General features: G+C 40.0%; 1 protein-coding gene and 1 long non-coding RNA gene across 2 annotated transcripts in view; one reads left to right on the forward strand and one right to left on the reverse strand.

Moving 5' to 3' along the window:
• The window catches only part of LOC136875104 (zinc finger protein 83-like), a 57,325-nt gene extending 54,011 nt beyond the window's left edge, over window positions 1–3,314 (reverse strand). The window contains exon 1 of the mRNA XM_068227900.1: window positions 3,210–3,314. Coding sequence (XP_068084001.1) covers window positions 3,210–3,256 — 47 coding nt within the window. The 5' untranslated portion in view covers window positions 3,257–3,314. The remainder of the gene's footprint in view (window positions 1–3,209) is intronic.
• Window positions 3,315–3,705: 391 nt separating this feature from the next.
• Window positions 3,706–22,806, forward strand: part of LOC136875105 (uncharacterized) — an 84,310-nt gene continuing 65,209 nt past the window's right edge. Inside the window, exons 1-2 of the long non-coding RNA XR_011018336.1 lie at window positions 3,706–5,726; window positions 6,465–6,630. This is a non-coding gene — a long non-coding RNA (uncharacterized lncRNA). The remainder of the gene's footprint in view (window positions 5,727–6,464; window positions 6,631–22,806) is intronic.

The following is a 22,806-nucleotide window of genomic DNA, read 5'->3' on the forward strand; positions in this document are numbered from 1 at the left end:
GATGAAGACCACCTTGACCTAGCTCAATGCAATAGCCTACAGTACGTAGCAGGATGGGTTTGCAGCAGACTACCTCATGATGATTGCAGGCAAGAATTGTCATCATACGAGGAATCATACCGTTTAGAAGATGTTCATATTTCTATGAAAATGTATGATGATGCTCAACTGCTCTTCCCTAACAGGGACGCACAGATGTTATCAAGAAGAATATCTGACATATTTAACAATTATTTTTTTGAATTTTTAAATACTTCCTGTTATAAAGTTAAATGCAGAATGAGTGCCTTGGTTGACAAGCCAAAGGATCTAAATATTTGTAAGGATTGTTTTAATGCTTATGTTAATAAGTATTTGAATGTAATGATCAATTGTTTTGTTAAAGAAACGAATGATGTATGTGGAAGACAGGATGAACAAAAAACGAGTAGAAAAGCAAAGAAAGTAATGCATTTGTAACTTGCACTAAGTGACTTTGTACAAAACACATTGTGATTATTGTTAAAGGAAATAGAACTGGACAACCATCCTCCATTAACACTATTCGGAAAGAAAATGGGAAATGTCTGACACTGCGGAGAATGAAGGTATCGGCAAATGAAAGACAAGGGCCATGAAGGTCGCGAAAATGAAATAATCCCTAGGCTTCGCAAATGTAACACCGTCGTGGTTGGAAGGAAACAAAACATGACGAAGAGAGGTCATATGAGAAAGATGAAAATTAAGGGCCTGACACTATTAAGTGGAAACAATGTGAGACTCAGCTTGGGGAACCGTGGTCGTCAACCCACTCCCCCAACTTGAGAGTTCCTTGTCCCCTTTTAGTCGCCTCTTACGACAGGCAGGTGATGCCGTGGATATTATTCTACCGCCCACATCCACAGGGAAAGCATCCACCGTATCGCCTGCCTGTCATAAATAGGGACTACAAGAGGAACCAGGAACTCTCAACTTTTAGGAGCGTGGGTTGGCGACCACGGTTCCCTTAGCTGAGTCTCGCAATTGCTTCCACTTGTGGCCGGCTCCTCACCTTCACCTTTACCATCCGACCTTCCTTGGTCAACTCTTATTCTTTTCTGATCCCGACGGTATTCGGTTTACGAGGTCCAGGGAGTCTTTCATTTTCAAACCCTCCGTAGCCCTTCCCCTTTTATAGCCGATACCTTCATTTTTAGAAGTGTTGGACCTCTTCCATTTTCTCCTCTTTAGAGGTAACAGAGAATGGTTGCCCAGTTATATTTCCTCTTAGAAGAGTAATCAGTACCACCACCCCGAATAACGGATTAATTCTACCGCTTCTACCCGTAGGGGGTTGTATATAATAAATATATAAACATGTACATACAAAACATCAATGGCCACAAGTTATTTAATTGTATAGTTCCTATAAATTCTTGTTCTTCGTCAATCCTATTCCTTAATTACAGCTTCTCATTTCTGAAACCTTAATAAAACATGTATGTTACTAAGTTATCCTCCCCGTCTGATGCTTTCGCTGAATGATCAGCGTATTCACTCTCGTTTCACTGGGAGGGCGTAAAGCAAATAATAATAATAATAATAATAATAATAACAATAATAGGGGCCTATTTATAAGAGGCTGGGTGGATCCTCAAAAAGAATTCGGCTTGTAATTTCTAAGACATACCGAAAGGCACGGCTAAGTATAAACCTCGTTTGGAGGTTTATGAAGGAGGTATTCCATAATTTAAAAATGCCATTCTTCATCATTATGATTGTTCAATTATTTTGACAAGAATATTTCCAATGAGTGTGGTTGCATTCCACTGAACTCTAGCAATGACAGCGTGTAGTTCACACCAAGGCGCTAGATGTCACCACCGTCGCCGTTCGCACTCCGCTCAATGCTGTTGAGATAGAGCTGTCCGGTATTGGTGTATTAAAGTATTTATAGAACATCAAATAGTAATAGATGGTATTAGTGATCATGAAGCTGTTTTTGTGGTAGTAAAAAATAAATGTGATAGAAAGGAAGGTCTTAAAAGTAGGACTATTAGGCAGTACCATATGGCTGATAAAACAGGCATGAGGCAGTTTCTAAAAAGTAACTATGATCGGTGGAAAACGGTAAATAAAAATGTAACAGGCTGGGTCTAGAAACTGATAATTCAATTTTGAACAAGGTCTTGAGTTCTAGAAAAGACCAAACCATGACAAGATCAGCTTATTTGAATAATTTGTATCAGCAGTTGGTTTTTCCATGGCTAGAACAGCGCTTGACTACCAGAAATTTTTAGAGGAAGCTAAGAAGTATGGTCTTCAGTGTTCTTGGCTGAAAAGAAGCAGTTCTTCCTAGAAGGGATAAAAAGAGAACAAATTGTAAAATATGTCCAGCTGAAAAGTGAAGAATCACAGCCAACTACTGCAGCAAGTGTGACACTGAGTTCTGTGTGGAGCACCGCGGGGATATCTGCAAAGTCTGCAGTGCCTGAATCAACTGCAGCATCATCAAGACATCATATCTTTGCAAGTAAGATTTTTTTGAGCTATTACCAAAACGTTTTGATTATATAGCCCTCTGCTTTAACATACAACTCATTTTTAAAAATAAAATATAGTAATTTCATTTTTTTTTCATTTTTCAAACGGACCTAACTGCTAGGTGACGTTGAAGACTAGACAATGCTTGACATTGTTCCTCAAAAAAACTTGTCTTTTATATTAAATGTATTTTCAGCTTTTAAAAGTATAATATGTTCGATAACTTTTGATTTTTCATTTCCATTTTACCAAAAAATGTTTTTTTCTCAAGATCGTAAAAGATACATCATACCAATTATGTAACTTTTAAGTATCATACTATTCCAGGGTTATATAAGTATACAATTTTAATGCTTAAGTAAAAATAACATTTAAAAAAAATGAAATATAGAGGTGGCTCGAAACGTGTAGAAATCTGAAACTGAGAAAGATTAATATTTACTTCTTACAGTTCTCAACTGACATCTAAAAGTTTGGCAAAAGTGATTGACACTTGAATATTACCAATAATATGTTAGAGCTTGTGGACACAGCAAAAAATGATACACATCACAATTCTTCAATGAAGAAAATCTTTGAGTAGTAACACAATTAACGGAATAGGTTGTATGGTACTACTGGCTAATACGCATCAATAAAACAGCATACCTGCCACTTCGAAACAAAACCAAATATTGCGATGTAGTTTAATATTAGTAAATTATAACCTCGTATCACTTAAAACAAATGCTTGAAGAACAAATTTGACTTCCATGAGCCAGTAGAACAGGCTGGGTCTAGAAACTGATAATTCTAGAGTACAGATAGGTACATCTTCTTCTGCTACTGTTTTTTTTCTTCTTCTTGATTGTTATTGGACTCCGCATAAATACTCAATACTCATTCGATGCTCATTTGTATTTAGAAGAGTCGCTCAAGCGGCGGATTCCCTGTCTGTCGTTTTCCTAGCTTTTCTTAAATTATTTCAAAGAAATTGGATATTTATAGAACATCAAATAGTAATAGATGGTATTAGTGATCATGAAGCTGTTTTTGTGGTACGGTAGTTAAAAATAAATGTGATAGAAAGGAAAGTTAAAAGTAGGACTATTAGGCAGTACCATATGGCTGATAAAACAGGCATGAGGCAGTTTCTAAAAAGTAACTATGATCGGTGGAAAACGGTAAATAAAAATGTACACAGACAGGGTTTAAAGCAATTGTTGAGGAATGCAAAAACAGGTTTGTACCTTTAAGTTTGGTAAGGAATGGTAAAGACCCACCTTATTATAATAGAGAAATAAAGAGACTAAGAAGGAGGTGCAGACTGGAAAGAAATAGACTTAGAAATGTCTGTGGAAGTAAGGAGAAACTGAAGGAACTTACTAGAAAATTTAATCTAGCAAAGAAGGCAGCGAAGGATAACATGATGGCAAGCATAATTGGCAGTCATAAAAATTTTAGTGAAAAATGGAAGGGTATGTTTAGCTATTGTAAGGCAGAAACAGGTTCCAAGAAGGACATTCCAGGAATAATTAATGAACAAGGGGAGTGTGTATGTGAGGATCTTCAAAACGCAGAAGTATTCAGTCAGCAGTATGTAAAGATTGTTGGTTACAAGGATAATGTCGAGATAGAGGAGGAGACTAAGGCCAATGAAGGAATAATTTTTACATATGATAGCAATGACATACAAAAGTTGAAAACTAGAAAAGCGGCTGGAATTGATCAGATTTCTGGGGATATACTAAAGACAATGGGTTGGGATATATTACCATATCTCAAGTAATTATTTGATTATTGTTTGGTCGGAGGAGCTATACCAGATGAATGGAGAGTTGCTATTGTAGCCCCTGTGTATAAAGGAAAGGGTGATAGACATAAAGCTGAAAATTACAGGCCAGTAAGTTTGACATGCATTGTATGCAAGCTTTGGGAAGGCATTCTTTCTGATATATTAAACATGTTTGTAAAAATTATAACTGGTTCAATAGAAGGCAGTTCAGTTTTAGGAATGGTTATTCCACTGAAGCTCAACTTGTAGGATTCCAGCAAGTTATAGCAGATATCTGGGATTCTGGAGGTCAAATGGACTGTATCGCGATTGACCTGTCTAAAGCATTTGATAGGGTGGATCTTGGGAGACTACTGGCAACAATGAGTGCAATTGGACTTGACAAAAGAGTGACAGAATGGGTTGCTATATTTCTGGAAATAGATCTCAGAGAATTAGAGTAGTTGAAGCTTTATCTGACCCTGTAATAATTAAGAGGGGAATTCCTCAAGGCAGTATTATCGGACCTTTATATTTCCTTATATATATAAATGCTATGGGTAAAGGAGTGGAATTGGAGGTAAGACTTTTTGCGGGTGATGTTATTCTCTATAGAATGATAAATAAGTTACAAGATTGTGAGCAACTGCAACGTGACCTCAAAAATGTTGTGAGATAGACAGCAGCCAATGGTATGTTGATAAACGGGGTTAAAAGTCAGGTTGGGAGATTCACAAATAGGAAAAGTCCTCTCAGTTTTAATTACTGCATTGATGGGGTGAAAGTTCCTTTTGGGGATCATTGTAAGTATCTAGGTGTTAATATAAGGAAAGATCTTCATTGGGGTAATCACATAAATGGGACTGTAAATAAAGGGTACAGATCTCTGCACATGGTTATGAGGGTGTTTAGGGGTTGTAGTAAGGATGTAAAGGAGGGTGCATATAAGTCTCTGGTAAGACCCCAACTAGAGTATGGTTCCAGTGTATGGGACCCTCACCAGGATTACCTGATTCAAGAACTGGAAAAATACAAAGAAAAGCAGCTCGATTTGTTCTGGGTGATTTCCGACAAAAGAGCAGCGTTACAAAAATGTTGCAATGTTTGGGTTGGGAAGAACTGAGAGAAAGAAGAAGAGCTGCTCGACTAAGTGGTATGTTCCGAGCTGTCAGCGGAGAGATGGCGTGGAATGACATTAGTAGACAAATTATTTAGAGTGGCGTTTATAAAAGTAGGAAAGATCACAATATGAAGATAAAGTTGGAATTCAAGAGGACAAACTGGGGCAAATATTCATTTATAGGAAGGGGAGTTAGGGATTGGAATAACTTACCAAGGGAGACGTTCAATAAATTTCCAATTTCTTTGAAATCATGTAGCAAAAGGCTAGGAAAGCAACAGATAGGGAATCTGCCACCTGGGTGACTGCCCTAACTGCAGATCAGTGTTTATTGATTGATGATCAACCTTGGTAAGTTATTCCAGTCCCTAATTCCCCTTCCTGTAAACAAATATTTCCCCCCATTAGTCCTCTTGAATTGCAACTCTTATCCTCGTATTGTAATCTTTCCTACATTTAAGGACACAACTCAAACTTATTCGTCTACTGATGTCATTCCACGCAATCTCTCCGCTGACCGCTTGGAACATACCACTTATTCGACCAGCTCGTCTTTATTCTCCCAAGTCTTACCAGCCCAAATTTTGCAACATTTTTGGAACGCTACACTTTTGTCGAAAATCACACAGAATATATCGAGCTGCTTTTCTTTGGATTTTTTCTAGTTCTTGAATCAGGTAATCCTGGTTTGGGTCCCATACACTTGAACCATACTCTAGTTGGGGTCTTACCAGAGACTTATATGCACTCTCCTTTACCTCCTTACTACAACCCCTAAAAGTCGTCATAACCATGTGCAGAGATCTGTACCCTTTATTTACAATCCCACTCAAGTGATTACACTTAGTCTATATTAACACATAGGTACCAGTGACGGTTCGTGCATGAAGGGCTTTTGAGCACTGCCCCACTGCCTTTTCAAAAACATTTATTGTTATTTCACTCTGTAATTGATTACATAAAGAGATGGGCAAATGTAGTGTAGTCCAACTTATAGTGATGTGCACCTCAGTTATACAATGTTTTCTTTATTATTTCACTGTAAATATTTTGCTTTTCTATTTTCAAGAAAATGGCAATGGCTTTCAGACCGTGGTCGCTGTCCAGCTCGCTTGATGTCATCTTTATAGTCGTGAGGCTTTCGGCCTGTGGCAGCACAGTCCTGAGCAGGTCCCACACTTTGCAAGTGTTCGGGGTGCGGGAGGAGCCTGGAGGAACGATGTGGGCTTGTCGGGAAGGACGAGTGCAGGCGGGTGTAAGTGCTGAATGGCGGAGCCAACACTTTGCAATATACCTAGGCTTTTCCCTCCACTGTTGTTAGAATTCCAAAACATTTTACAAAACAATGAATTCCATTATCGTGACTATTTAAACAATTCAGTTCTATAAATAAGCTAAAATATTCAAAACATAACCATAATGTGATGGCACTATTTTTAGTGTGATCAAATTGTTAAATACGTTTACTTTCTTAGAAATTTGGGAGAGCACTGCTTTTTTTTTTTTTTTTTTTCATGAATGTTGTTATTATCACTTTTGATTGTGATCAGTGAAACGTTGCAGTTCCAAAATGGTCGGGATTGCATTAGCTGTTAGCCTATTAATGTGTGTGCATAAATGTCATTGCAGTGTAGTTAATTCATTAATTAATGTTGTAATGCAAGCAGATTTATAATTAGCTAGTGCCGTTGGACTATTATTATTATTATTATTATTATTATTGCTACCGTGTTTTGGTGGTAGGTAGAGGTGTAAGAAGGTGCGGGCGTGAATGGGTCTCAAACTACGGAATCAAAGTTAATGTAAAAGTTAACAAGGTTATATTTCCTTTTCAAAATTAAGTAACAACACATAGAACCGGTACTTAGTAGCCGAAACACAATTTGAAATGTACAATTACAGGGATTACAGAATTTGGGCTCCGAGAGCCGCCCATACGATTCTTGAGCTAGAAGTCCAACCTTACAATATACAGAACTCAACAAAGGGGCAGAAAACCCCATTCATGCTCAGGAGCACTTGCTCCACATTACACAGGAAAAGCCTCCTCGAGGCATACAACACTCAAAGAGCCACACGCTCTTAAACATTCACCAAACTCCACCTTCAAGTTGTCCTCTCAGGACATAGACACAGGGGTAACATACCCAACCTACTGAGGTCTATTAAATGAAAAGGTTAATTACCTGACCTTTAAAGTAACAAATTGAGAGGAGGCGAACTGCACTCCTAATACATTTGCTTAAGACCTACTTGGCACTAGGCTGTTAATACAAGGGCTACTCCCATACTACAGAGGTGACTTAAAAAGAACCAATTTACATTACGTTAACGAAGAATAGGTAGGGAAAAATAAGTTCACCTCAAAACAAATGTGAGTGGGAGCTCGAGAGGGTTAGCACTCTCTATCCCAATATGTAGCTTTACAAGAAAAAGATGAAAAGAGTAATTACATTTTAGGAAAAGGTTACATGCTGGAAATGCTTCGAACCCGCCGCGAGTGTTAAACTGCCGACCTAGCCAGAAAAGAAGTTATTAATAGGCCATTACCTGGTGTTGAACGGCTGAAGAAGAAAGAGGCGCTTCCCGCCTCCTGCTATGTACTTAATACACTGAAAGATAGAACAGAAGTGGCCTGGAGAGCCTAAAATCAGCAGTTTAAATACTCTCGCAGAAAGTTCTAGGCGTTAGGGGAAAGAAAACACCCTCCCACAAAGATTTTATTGGCTAGGGTACAGAAATATATTCAAGTTGGGAGAAGATACCCATGATAGGTCAGAAATTAATAGAAGAAATTCGTGATTGGATACATTCAAAACAAGGGGAAGAAAGGGGTAATTATTGCCAACTTAAACAATGACAGAAAGAAATTTAACAAAGAACAAACTCTTGAAATTAAATTTTCTCCAACAAAATAGTTCTTTGACTCCGCACTAGGTTGCACTATAGTAGATCTTCAGTAGTGTCCTCTAGAAGAGAAAGTTCACACTTCTTACTTCAAGCGAAACAAAAACACATCAAAAGTGACACAGTTCAAAAACTCAAAATTTTCCATGTGGTGACATCTTCTGAGAAAGTAGAGAATTAATAGAGTAGATAAAGTTCAGACTTCCTCCAGCAGAGGAGTTTCAACTGGCGCACATTTTAAATTAGCGGCGTGGAGGTGTACCGCCCGGTACAGACCTCCCCCCCCAAAAGTTCCTCCAGGGATGACGCATGAAGTCAGTTTGAAACAAAGTCCAAGTAATGATGTTGATATGAAGATAGATAGCCGAAGCGTTTACAAGATTTCTTAATTCAGTTTCAAAATGTTGTTGTTGCAGGTGAATGAAAGTCTTTATGTTTGTAAAATTTGAATTTCTGAAAATAAACTTTTAATACTTAAAGGTGAAGAAAAATTTTGCAATGTCCACCAAAAATTGTTGTTGAATTCCCAAGTGTAGTTATCTCTTATAGTAACTGTCCATGTAGTTGATGTTGATGAAGTTGGATGGCCGGACCGGCCGTTGCAGCTTGCGTCCAAAAGGAGGCCGCTCGGACCCCTCAAGTACCCTGAGATACCGCTCGCCCGCACAATGAGGGGAGCAGAGGTGTTGAAGCACGCCGCGCCCGCGGTGAACATATACAATCTGCGGGCAAGTAGCAGGTCGTGCGCCGCACGTCAGCCTTGGCCGGGAGGAGAGCTCCGGCTCGCCGTGCGCATGTCGTCCTCGCTGGAGAGGAGGGGGCCCATCCCCCTCCCCAGTCGCTGCACGGCGCTGCGCGGCTGCGGGGGCGCTGAAACATTAAAGCTAGGCGGCAGAATTGTGTTGGACTATCATCTTCTTTGAGGGTACAGGCTTGTGGAGAGGTTGAGGGGCCAGCGGCGTGTAGATATCCATGGCATTTACTATTATGAAGCCACAGTGTAAGGTGGAGCAGGAGACGGGAGCGTGGTAATGGCCGTGGCAAGAACAGGATGGCAGTTTAACGGATCGGGGTGGGTTTTACAAAAGGCTTACATCTAAAACCAAAATATTATAGAAAGGGCAGAATGCCTTAAAGGTGAAACTCAAAAAAAATATAACCTTCATATCCTTTCAAAATAATATGAAGGAAGTTAACACAGAAATTACACCGGTTTCACCTGGGACAGGTGAACTCTAAATATCCTCTCGGTGGCTGGATTACTTAGCAATAAGGTAACCGGCGTAAGAAAATCGAGAATGATACAAGGCCCATGAAATCTGGGGGCAAGCTTGCCCGCGGGAACAAAATTTTTGACCATAACCTGGTCACCTACCTTCAAAGTGGTGGGTCTCCGTCCACGATCATACCTTTCCCTAACCTTTTCATGAGATACTTCAAGATTAGCTTTAGCCTTCTTCCAAAGATCTTTAATGTTGTCCGGATCTATTGTCTCGGGCAGAATGTCATTCAGAGACCAGAGGTTAGAGAGCGGCGTGTTGGGAACGAACTTAAACATCAAAGAAGCTGGAGTAAATTTGTGTGATTCATGAACCGCCGAATTCAAAGCAAAAGCTAACCAATGCAGGGACGTGTCCCACCTAGAATGATCTTCATGATGATAGGCAATAAGTGCGGACCTGAGATTACGGTTCACCCGTTCAGCCAGAGATGGTTGAGGGTAATAAGCGGAAGTAGTTACATGAGAGATGGACAAGTCAAAACAGAATTTACGAAATAAATTAGATGTAAAAGCCTTAGCATTATCAGATACAATGTATTGGCACGGACCAAAAGAAGCAAAAATAGAATTTAGGCAAGTAATAGTTGACTGAGCGGTAGCCAGCTTAGTCGGAAATAACCAGGAAAATCTTGTAAAACCATCTACACACACAAAGATGAACTTGTTGGCATTACCCTTTGACTGGAGGAAGGGTCCCACATAATCAATATACAGGCGTTCCATGGGGCGCGACGCTTGATGAGAAGACAAAAGGCCTACTTTAGTGGACATGGTGGGTTTACTGATCAAACAAGATTTACAAGCTTTTACAAGTTCCCGAATTTCACCGTCCATACCTTTCCATATGAACATTTCACGAATCTTTTCACGAGTTTTAAAGATTCCAAGATGCCCCCCCAATGGGGTCTCATGATAGTATTTGAAGATCATAGGTACAATAACCGCTGGAACAACAACTTTCATCAACTTATCATGCCTCGAAGGGCAACATAGAACACCATTCCTCAGAACATAAGGGACAGCATGTTCCCCAGAAGAAAGGGTTTCCATTATCGGAGCCAGCGTCGGATCTTCACGTTGGTATTTCTCAATATCCCTAAAAAGCATGGGAGCATCTGTTAAGATGGCATTAACACCAGATAGTATGGACTCGGAAGGTGATGAACTGTCGACCGGTTCGTGGGTCTCTACGTCGTTATGAAACATACGGCTGAGTCCATCAGCAACAACATTTTCGATACCTCTGATATGTCTAACATCAAACTGGAAGGCGGAAATACGAATAGCCCAGCGGGCTATACGACCAGTACGACGCGGCCTACCTAAGACCCAGCTTAAGGCTTGATTATCTGTCTCCAGGTCGAATTTAACGTGTTCCAGATAGAGACGGAACTTTTCTAAGGCAAATAAGACTGCCAAACCTTCGAGCTCATAGATGGAATACTTGGCTTCTTGAGCCGACAATGTCCTAGACGCATAGGCGATGGGTCGCCTCCCTAGTTCAGTCTCTTGAAGAAGGACTGCAGCTACTGCTGACGACGACGCGTCGGTTTGGACGATTAATTTCTTCGAGAAATCAGGCATAGCAAGTACAGGGGCATTACAAAGAGCTAATTTAAGGTCTTCAAAAGCGGCTTGTTGAGAAGGTCCCCACTCGAATTTGATGCCTTTCCTACGAAGAAGGTTTAAGGGCGCCGCTCTATTAGCAAAGTTAGGAATGAACTTTCTGAAGAAATTCACCATACCAATGAACCTGGCGATACCTTTAATGTCCTTGGGAGGTTTAAAATCACGGATGGCCTGTGTTCTAGAATGATCAACTGCTACACCATCGGGTGACACAATATGCCCTAGGAAAGACATAGAGGGCTTAGCGAAGGCAACCTTGGACAACTTAACAGTTAACCCAGCCTTACGAAGGCGATCGAGAACTTCTCGCAGATGATCTAGGTGTTCTTCAAAAGTCTCTGAAAATACTACGACATCATCTAAGTAGTGATATAAGTACTCGAATTTGATGTCGGAGAAGACCCTATCTAGTAGCCTAGTGAGCACAGCTGCCCCCGTGGGGAGCACGAAAGGCACGCGGTTGTATTCGTATAAATTCCAGTCCGTGGCAAACGCTGTAAGGTGTTTAGACTCTTCGGCAAGGGGAATTTGATTATAGGCCTGATTTAAGTCCAAGATGGTGAAGAACTTGGCCTTACGAAACCATGAAAAACAAGAATGAAGGTCGGGAAGGGGCACAGATTGTAACACCACCTTCCGATTGAGAGCCCTGTAATCAATGACAGGCCTGAAACCTCCTTGGGGTTTCGGTACTAGAAAAATAGGCGAAGAATACGCTGACTTAGAGGGCCTAATAATACCGTCCTTCAACATCTGATCGATGATTTCCTTCAGAGCCTTCATTTTAGGTGGAGATAGCCTATACGGTGGAAAACGGACAGGAATCGAATCCGTAACCTCAATTTTGTATTCAATAAGGTCAGTTACACCAAGAGTATCAGAGAACACCTCGGGAAACGACTGACATAATTTACGAATACTATCAGCCTGCTCCTCAGGTAGATGTCTAAGGTCTAACAACATCTCATCCTGGGTAGGCGAAATAGATGAACATGACACAGAATTACACTTTAATAGTGGGATTTTATAACTAGAAGCAAATTTGAATGTGCACGACCTAGACTGGAGATCGAGCACAAGACCAGTGTGAGAAATAAAGTCCGCTCCCAGTATGATGGGGCAAGACGAGTGCTTAGCCACAAACAGTTTAATTTTCCATGTAAATTTAAAAATACGAATTTTGACCAGTAAGGAACCTAGAATTTCTAATGGAGATGAATTAGCCGAAACGTATTGAACAGGAGAAGAGACATAGTCAGGAAGTTTACAAACCGTTTTCAATTTAGAATACCATTCAGCCGCAATAACCGAACAAACACTACCTGAATCTAAGAGAGCTGTTATAGGCTCGTTATTTACCTCAATCTTAAGAAAAGGAACAGGTGCGGGGGTATCCGCCGCAATCCTAAGACATTCTTTAGGGCATTCAAAAGATGAACTTGAAGGCTGATCGTTCTCTGCATTTACAATCTGTTTACTAGGGGCTGAGTCTCGGGAAGATGGATTAGTCGACTCAGCCGAAGCCACTAGTCACTTTTTATTATTGGCATAGGTGGAATTTGCACCAGAAGTTGAGCAGGAGGGGGTGCTATTTGAGTTTGGGCAATTTTTGGCGATATGTGAGAAGGCCCCACACTTAAAACAGCCTTGTGATGAACCAGCTCCATTATTTGCCCTACTAGACTTGATCAGAGGACACTTATTGCGCAGATGGTCAGGCGACCCGCAAGCATAACATTTACGAGGGGTAACTGATCGGCGAGGTGGAGGCCGAGTATTACTAAAAGAAGGCGGGGGTTCTTTTGCTACACGCAAAGAATCGGCGTATCTAACTCCTTCCGCTGAGACGGCCAACGCTTCAAGTTCAGAGAAAGTTTGCGGGCACGCCGCAAAACACAAGTATGACCTATAAGATGGTGAAATGCCTTCCACAATAGCTTGTACAATTTGATCCTCAGGGAAGTGAAGAGCAAACACCCTAGTATAAAACTTAATATCTTGGATGAAGTCTGCCAGGTTTTCATCCAAGCGCTGTACCCGATAATAGTATTTCTGAATAAGAGATGACCTCGCGCGGGCAGGAATAAAATTTGCAAGTAGATGTGCATGGAAATCTTCGATAGATGACTGTTCAGCTATGGCTCTTACTATTTTATCTGAGAGAACACCAATAGCATAAGGATAGATTATTTGTAAAATTTGACAAGGGGAAAGCGAAAATACGAGGGCATGATCCTGAAATTCAACTAAAAACCTTAAGAAAGAAATAACTTCACTGGTGGTGTTGACCGAAAACTTAGAGATACCTCTTAGCAACATTGCCAATGGATGAGGCAAGCTGCTAAACCCGGGTGACATAGTAGGTAAAGGTTTCAATGGCAAGGAAGTCAATTCAGAACGGATGTTACTCAATGATGCACGACGTTCAGATTCGTTGTCCAATGGGGCAGGGATAGTTTGAGCAGCAACGGTTATCCTATTAACTTCTCCCTTGGGAGGCGCTTCCTCACTACCTGGATTCACTATGGTGGGTTGATCAGATTTGGGAGGAACTTCCCCAGTTAACAATTGAGTGACCTTATTAGATAATTCGGAAATATTTTCCAGGAGCGTACTAGCTTCCTTCCTCTGAACATCATTCAGTTTTAGAGACAACAGATCGTTAACCCTATTCGAAAAATGATATAGCCTGCCTTGCACACGCTTAATTTGATTAGGAGACGGATCATTTTCATCAAAAAAACTAACTACGGAAGCTAGCCCAGTAATATTCTCCGTGATCGTGGAAAGAGAGTCGTCAATTTCTTTCTCTCCCAAATTGGGGATGGAAATGGGCAAATCAAGGGACTCTCTAAGCTTGTTAGTGTCTATTGCAACCGTGCCTCCAGATTGAACGTTTCTGATAGTTAACTCATATATCAACTCCTCTTTGCGCAAATAGTTAAGGAGGAGAACATCGCGAGGGCCGGGCATGATAGAACAATTTTGGAAAACTCAAAAATGCCAGCAACTGAGAAAATGGTTAGAGTTCGGATCAAAACAATGTCTCGCCGTCAAAAGGGGCTAAATTGAGACCCATTCAACCACGCTCTGCTACCACTTGTTACCGTGTTTTGGTGGTAGGTAGAGGTGTAAGAAGGTGCGGGCGTGAATGGGTCTCAAACTACGGAATCAAAGTTAATGTAAAAGTTAACAAGGTTATATTTCCTTTTCAAAATTAAGTAACAACACATAGAACCGGTACTTAGTAGCCGAAACACAATTTGAAATGTACAATTACAGGGATTACAGAATTTGGGCTCCGAGAGCCGCCCATACGATTCTTGAGCTAGAAGTCCAACCTTACAATATACAGAACTCAACAAAGGGGCAGAAAACCCCATTCATGCTCAGGAGCACTTGCTCCACATTACACAGGAAAAGCCTCCTCGAGGCATACAACACTCAAAGAGCCACACGCTCTTAAACATTCACCAAACTCCACCTTCAAGTTGTCCTCTCAGGACATAGACACAGGGGTAACATACCCAACCTACTGAGGTCTATTAAATGAAAAGGTTAATTAACTGACCTTTAAAGTAACAAATTGAGAGGAGGCGAACTGCACTCCTAATACATTTGCTTAAGACCTACTTGGCACTAGGCCGTTAATACAAGGGCTACTCCCATACTACAGAGGTGACTTAAAAAGAACCAATTTACATTACGTTAACGAAGAATAGGTAGGGAAAAATAAGTTCACCTCAAAACAAATGTGAGTGGGAGCTCGAGAGGGTTAGCACTCTCTATCCCAATATGTAGCTTTACAAGAAAAAGATGAAAAGAGTAATTACATTTTAGGAAAAGGTTACATGCTGGAAATGCTTCGAACCCGCCGCGAGTGTTAAACTGCCGACCTAGCCAGAAAAGAAGTTATTAATAGGCCATTACCTGGTGTTGAACGGCTGAAGAAGAAAGAGGCGCTTCCCGCCTCCTGCTATGTACTTAATACACTGAAAGATAGAACAGAAGTGGCCTGGAGAGCCTAAAATCAGCAGTTTAAATACTCTCGCAGAAAGTTCTAGGCGTTAGGGGAAAGAAAACACCCTCCCACAAAGATTTTATTGGCTAGGGTACAGAAATATATTCAAGTTGGGAGAAGATACCCATGATAGGTCAGAAATTAATAGAAGAAATTCGTGATTGGATACATTCAAAACAAGGGGAAGAAAGGGGTAATTATTGCCAACTTAAACAATGACAGAAAGAAATTTAACAAAGAACAAACTCTTGAAATTAAATTTTCTCCAACAAAATAGTTCTTTGACTCCGCACTAGGTTGCACTATAGTAGATCTTCAGTAGTGTCCTCTAGAAGAGAAAGTTCACACTTCTTACTTCAAGCGAAACAAAAACACATCAAAAGTGACACAGTTCAAAAACTCAAAATTTTCCATGTGGTGACATCTTCTGAGAAAGTAGAGAATTAATAGAGTAGATAAAGTTCAGACTTCCTCCAGCAGAGGAGTTTCAACTGGCGCACATTTTAAATTAGCGGCGTGGAGGTGTACCGCCCGGTACAATTATTATTATTATTATTATTATTATTGTTCATCTAAAATTATCGTTGTGTTGGTCAGTGAAAACTTGACCAGTTGGGGAGGGGAAAGAGATGGTGGCACAGCCCTCCCAGAGTAAAATATCACGAACCACCACTGGTAGGTACTTAGATTGATCCCCAAAAGGAACTTTCACAAAATCAATGCAGTAATTAAAACTGAGAGGACTTTTCCTATTTGTGAAACTCACAACCTGACTTTCAACCCCATTTATTACCATACCATTGCCAGCTGTCCATCTCACAACATTATCGAAGTCATTTTGCTGTTGCTCACAATCTAGTAACATATTACTCTATACAGAATGACATCATCTGCAAAAGAATTACCAATATCTCTGATTCCACTTTTTTACTCATATCAATTATATACAGGTTACATATATAAGAAAATATAAAGATCCAATTATATTGGCTTGAGAAATTCCTGTCTTAATGATTACAGGCTTAGATAAAGTTTTGCCTACTCTAATTCTCAGAGATCTACTTTCTAGAAATATAGCAACCAATTCAGTCATTCCTTTGTCTAGTCCAGTTGCAGTCATTTTTGTTAGTAGTTTCCCATGATCCTCCCCTATCAGGTCAATTGCGATACAGTCCATTTGACCTATTGAATTCAAGCTATCTGCTATATCTTGTTGGAATCCTACAAGTTAAGCTTCAGCAGAATAACCTTTCCTAAACCCAAACAAATCGAGCTGCTTTTCCTTGGATGTTTTCCGGTTCTTGAATCAAGTAATCCTGCTGAGAGTCCCATACACTGGAACCATACTCTAGTTGGGGTCTTTCCAGAGACTTATATGCTCTCTTCCTTACTACAACCCCTAAATACCCTCATAATCATGTGCAGAAATCTGTACCCTTTATTAACAATCCCATTTATGTGATTACCCCAATGAAGGTCTTTTCATATATTAACTCCTAGGTACATACAATGATCCCCGAAAAGAACATTCACCCCCATCAATGCAGTAATTAAAACAGAGAGGACTTTTCCTATTTGTGAAACTCACAACCTGACTTTTAACATCGTTTATCATCATACCATTGCCCACTGTCCATCTCACAACACTATCGAGGTCACCCTGCAGCCGCTCACAATTTTGTAACTTATTTATTACTGTGTACAGAATAACATCATCTGCAAACAGCCTTATCTCTGATTCCACTTCTTTACACATATCATTGATATATATAAGAAAACATAAATGCCAATAATACTGCCTTGAGGAATTTTTTCCCTCTTAATTATCACAGGGTCACATAAAGCTTTGCCTTCTCTAATTCTCTGAGTTCGATTTTCTAGAAATATAGCCACCCATTCAGTCACTCTGTTTTCTAGTCCAATAGCACTCATTCTTTCCAGTAGTCTTCCATGATCTACCCTATCAAGTCCCTTAGATAGGTCAATTGCAATACAGTCCATTTGGCCTTCTGAATCCAGGATATTTGCTATAACTTGCTGAAATCCTACAAGCTGAGCTTCATTGGAATAACCTTTCCTAAACCCAAACTGCCTTCTGTCAAACCAGTTATAAATTTTGCAAACATGTCTAATATAATCAGAAAAATCCTTTCCCAAAACTTACATGCAATGCATGTCAAACTGACTGGCCTGTAATTTTCAGCTTTATGTCTATCACCCTTTCCTTTATACACAGGGGCTACTATAGCAACTCTCCATTCATTTGGTATAGCTCCTTCAACCAAACAATAATCTAATAAGTATTTTAGATCTGGTAATATATCCCACCCCATTGCCCTTAGTATATCGCCAGAAATCTTATCAATTCCAGCTGCTTTTCTAATTTTCAAATTTAATATCTTACTGTAAATGTCATTGCTGTCATAGGTAAATTTTAATACCCCTTTAGTATTAGTCACCGCCTCTATCTGGACATTACCGTTGTAACCAACAATCTTTACATACTGCTGGCTGAATACTTCTGCCTTTTGAAGATTCTTGCATACACACTCCCCTTGTTCATTAATGATTCCTGGAATGTCCTTCTTGGAACCTGCTTCTGCCTATAATACCTATACATACCCTTCCATTTTTCACTAAAATTTGTATGACCACCAATTATACCTGCCATCATGTTATCCTTAGCTGACTTCTTTGCTAGATTCAATTTCTCCTTACTTCCATTACCCTTTCTAACTCTATTTCGTACCAATCTGCACCTCCTTCTTAGTCTCTTTATTTCTCTGTTATAATATAGTGGCTCTTTACCATTCCTTACCACCTTTAAATGTACAAACCTATTTTCACATTCCTCAACAATTTCTTTAAACTCGTCTTAGAGTCTGTTTACATTTTTATTTACCATTTTCCAGCTATCATTGTACTTCTTAAAAACTCCCTCATGCCTGTTTTATCAGTCATATGGTACTGCCTAATAGTCCTAATTTTTAATACCTTCCTTTCTTGCACATTTATTTTTAACTATGACAAAAACAGCTTTGTGATCACTAGTACCATCTATTACTTCAGTTTCTCTATAGAGCTCATCTTGTTTTATCAGCACCGCATCAAAAATATTCTTCCCTCTAATTGGTTCCATCACTTTCTGAATCAGCTGCCCTTCCCATATTAAGTTACTGTATTTGCCATTTGTTGTTCATGCTTCCTGTCGTTCACATTACCTTCCTAATTGACATTTGGTAAATTAAGATCACCTGCTACTGTCACATTCCTTTCCATTTCATTTCCAATATTGCTGATTATCTTATCAAATAATTCTGAATCTGCGTCAGCGCTACCCTTTCCCCCTCTGTACACTCCAAAGACATCAAGTTGCCTATTGTCTTTAGAGATGAGCCTTCCACTGAGAATTTCATGTTTTTCAGCCTTAACTATTTTGTAGCATACAAATTCTTCTTTCACCAGAATGAATACCCCCCCTCCTGCCATTATTATTCTACCTCTACGATACACACTCCAGTTGTGTGAGAATATTTCTGCATCCATTATATCATTTGTCAGCCATGATTTAACTCCTATTAAAATATCTTTTATGTATTTATCTATTAAATTACTTAATTCAATTCCTTTGCTTACAATGCTTCTACAGTTGAGCACTAATATTTTTTTATGTCTTCTCTACTTGATATCCAGTTCCCTGTTTGCTTAACACTGCTCCCTAGGCCATCCCATTTCCCTGAATGTACCTGCCTATAACCCTTCTAAACAAGTTTCCTAACTTATATGTATCACTGTGGTTTAAGTGAAGGCCATCTGAGCGCAGATCCCTGTCTCCTACCCACCCATTAGGATCTAGAAATCTCACTCCAAGTTTCCCACATACCCACTCCATACTCTCATTTAAATTCCCAATCATCTTCCAGTCAGTATCCCTCCTACACTGAATTTCACTGATAATAATCTCCGCTTCCTTAAACTTCATCCGTGTTTCATTCACCAGATCCCACACATCCCCAACTATGCTGGTAATTATACCTGCTGCCTTACATTGTTAGTACCAACATGAAACAATACCACCTTCTCCTTTCCTTCTTCCTTCTCTTCTACTTTCCTCAACATTGGCCTCAACCTAATTCCTGGACAACACTCTATCCTCGTTCCCTTTCCTCCACACACTTTCCCCACATGTCTAACAATGGAATCCCCCATGACCAGAGCCTCAACCCTACCCACCTCATTGATCCCCTCCCCTCCTGGTCAGCCCTATCTTCTCTCACTGCTGCAGAAGCTACTTCCTCCTCCCTTTTCTCCCTCCCATGACCCTGCTCTACCTGTCTTTTCCTTTCCACTACACTATGTTTCCCTTTCCTACCTTTTCTCTTCCTCCTATTTCCACACATCTCAGCAACAGTTCCCTGTTCCTCCTCTTCCCTCGGTCATGAATTCTAATACTGAACAGAGCACTTAGCCTGCAATCTCCTTCCCCGTAAAATATTAGACCACCTATCTTCTACAATTCTCCCTTTTCCTTCCCATCCCTCCTTTACACCTACTGTATCCTGGTGAGGGTCCCATACACTGGAACCATACTCTAGTTGGGGTCTTACCAGAGACTTATATGCCCTCTCCTTTACATCCTTACTACAACCCCTAAATACCCTCATAACCATGTGCAGAAATCTGTACCCTTTATTAACAATCATATTATGTTTCTCTGAGGGAAACATTATTATCTCCTTCAAACTCTCCAACTCCTCCCTCATACTCCTTAATGCCTTCAACTTCAGCTGCCCTAATGAGGGAAAAGATCAGAGTTGTTTATATCTCGTTACTGGTTTTGAGGTTTATATCTGAAACTCATAAATTCTGTTCTGGTTTTAAATTAGTAATGTCAACCTCACTCCCACCCTGAGTAGCTCAGTTTGTTAGTCATTTTCATTCTGAGCCGAGGTTCTGGGTTCAAACTTGGCTCAGGTCGAAGATCTTTAAAGGATGCTTCAAAGGTAACAGTTCGGTGTTGTTGGAACCCAGCAAGTTAAAGAACAGGACAAAACACGGCCACCTGCCATTTAACAACTAGCATTACATACACCGTGAGTGCTGCTTGAGCTCCCCAACACAATGATCATTCATACCTTCTTTGGGAACAGATTAAAAGATCCAGTGACAAAATTGATAGGAATATTTCCAACAAATTCATTTTAAAAACAGCAGATAGTAGAAAAATGAAGTGGTATTAATGGAATTGTGTTTCAAAATATAGTTTCCATTTTTATAACTGTCAGGCTCTTCATCCTGCCGCAACTGACTTTGAGTATATACTATCTCAAAGATCACCTGTTGTTTGTTATACAACTGTTAGGTTCTTCATCCTGCCACAACCGACTTCGAGTATAAACTAGCTCAAAGATCACCTGTTGTTTGTTATATAACTGTTAGGCTCTTCATCGTGCCAACACTGACTTTGAGTATAAACTAGCTCAAAGATCACATGTTTTTTTGTTATACAACTGTTAGGTTATTCATCCTGCCACAACTTACTTTGAGTATAAACTAGCTCAAATATCGCTTGTTGTTTGTCATACAACTGTTAGGCTCTTCATCCTGCCACAACCGACTTCGAGTATAAACCAGCTCAAAGATCACATGTTTTTTGTTATACAACTGTTAGGTTCTTCATCCTGCCACAACCGACTTCGAGTATAAACTAGCTCAAATATCGCGTGTTGTTTGTCATACAACTGTTAGGCTCTTCATCCTGCCACAACCGACTTCGAGTATAAACCAGCTCAAAGATCACATGTTTTTTGTTATACAACTGTTAGGTTCTTCATTCTGCCACAACTGACTTCGAGTATAAACTAGCTCAAATATCGCGTGTTGTTTGTCATACAACTGTTAGGCTCTTCATCCTGCCACAACCGACTTCGAGTATAAACCAGCTCAAAGATCACATGTTTTTTGTTATACAACTGTTAGGTTATTCATCCTGCCACAACTTACTTTGAGTATAAACTAGCTCAAATATCGCGTGTTGTTTGTCATACAACTGTTAGGCTCATCATCCTGCCACAACTGACTTTGAGTATAAACTAGCTCAAATATCGCGTGTTGTTTGTCATACAACTGTTAGGCTCTTCATCCTGCCACTACTGACTTTGAGTATAAACTAGCTCAAATATCGCGTGTTGTTTGTCTTACAACTGTTAGGCTCATCATCCTGCCGCAACTGACTTTGAGTATAAACTAGCTCAAATATCGCGTGTTGTTTGTCATACAACTGTTAGGCTCTTCATCCTGCCACAACTGACTTTGTTCACCTCACATTTCCTAACCAAGAATTGGTTATGTCATTCAGATGGCTACCTATTATCCATGTGTTCTGACACAAATATAACGTTAATCCGTGAGAATCTAACATACGTAGGTTGAGTCATTAGTCATGGCAACTATTTTTTTCTCGCGAACAGGAGACAACACGGAAAATCTTAGATATGCATTTGGAATCGTACGGTATGTACTTGCGTATGATGCCACTAGATGGTGTATGTAAACAACAGTGTGGGTCTAAGCATGTCGCCAAGTTCAGTGTGTGAGTGAGAGAGTCACAAAATGGAAGTCAACAAGCAGGAGTAACGATCGTATATTAAAATAGCAGTTCCCCGTGGCAGAAATGCACGCCAATGCCATGCGGAACAGCAGGAAGCATTAGGTGTGCATGCCATGCCGTATCTTTTGGACAACGCCATAATTCTACATGATAACGCGACAGCTCGCACAGCAGCCATCGTTCAGCGTCGCTTACAACAGTGGGGATTCGCCTGATCTGATCCCATGTGACTATGATCTAATCCCCAAAGTCAAGAAGCTAATTTGTAGACAACGACTTGCTAACAAAGAGGACATCGTAACAGCATTTCGGAGAGAGGTGTCACACATTAACGATACACATGCAGTGAATGGTATTCAGCACATGCCCCACCGCTGGCAACGCACAGTGGTAACCTTGGGTGATTATTTCGAAGGTCTGTAACCAGTGGAGAGCTGTCCTTTGTACGTAGTCTTGTGTATTTGCTGTCTATACCATAATAAAACAATGTTTACCAATGGCCTGTGTTGTGCTCATTTTCTACGATAATCTTCTGAAGTCAGAATTTGTCTTCAGGCACTATGCCATCTTATATTTTCCGTTCGACCCTCGTATTTACGATATTTACAAGGTAATAACGATTAATCTTCTATTCACCAGCACATATGAATGATTATATTAGAATTTGCAACATCTATTTAACGTACTTTACTAAGAAAGAAGACTTATCTCTTCTATCGTCTGTTCCGGGATTGAATTAGTTTCTCCACGATATCTACGGCTCGGGCTTGGCAATCACATCCTGCCGCTGGTAATCAGGATGCTCTGGGAAGGGTAAGACTCATCAGGACATCTCACCATCGTCTTCCTAGAAATGCACGGGAGCCATGTCTTGCGCAAATAAAATATATATATATGAAGTTAGTTGCGTCATAATGTTGAATCCATAGCCTTCTAACATCTTAGTTTCAGTTACAATTCCTTAGTTTTAATTCTATTCTCA

Source organism: Anabrus simplex, chromosome 5 (genome assembly GCF_040414725.1).
Source record: "Anabrus simplex isolate iqAnaSimp1 chromosome 5, ASM4041472v1, whole genome shotgun sequence".
Taxonomy (NCBI): Eukaryota; Metazoa; Arthropoda; class Insecta; order Orthoptera; family Tettigoniidae; genus Anabrus; species Anabrus simplex.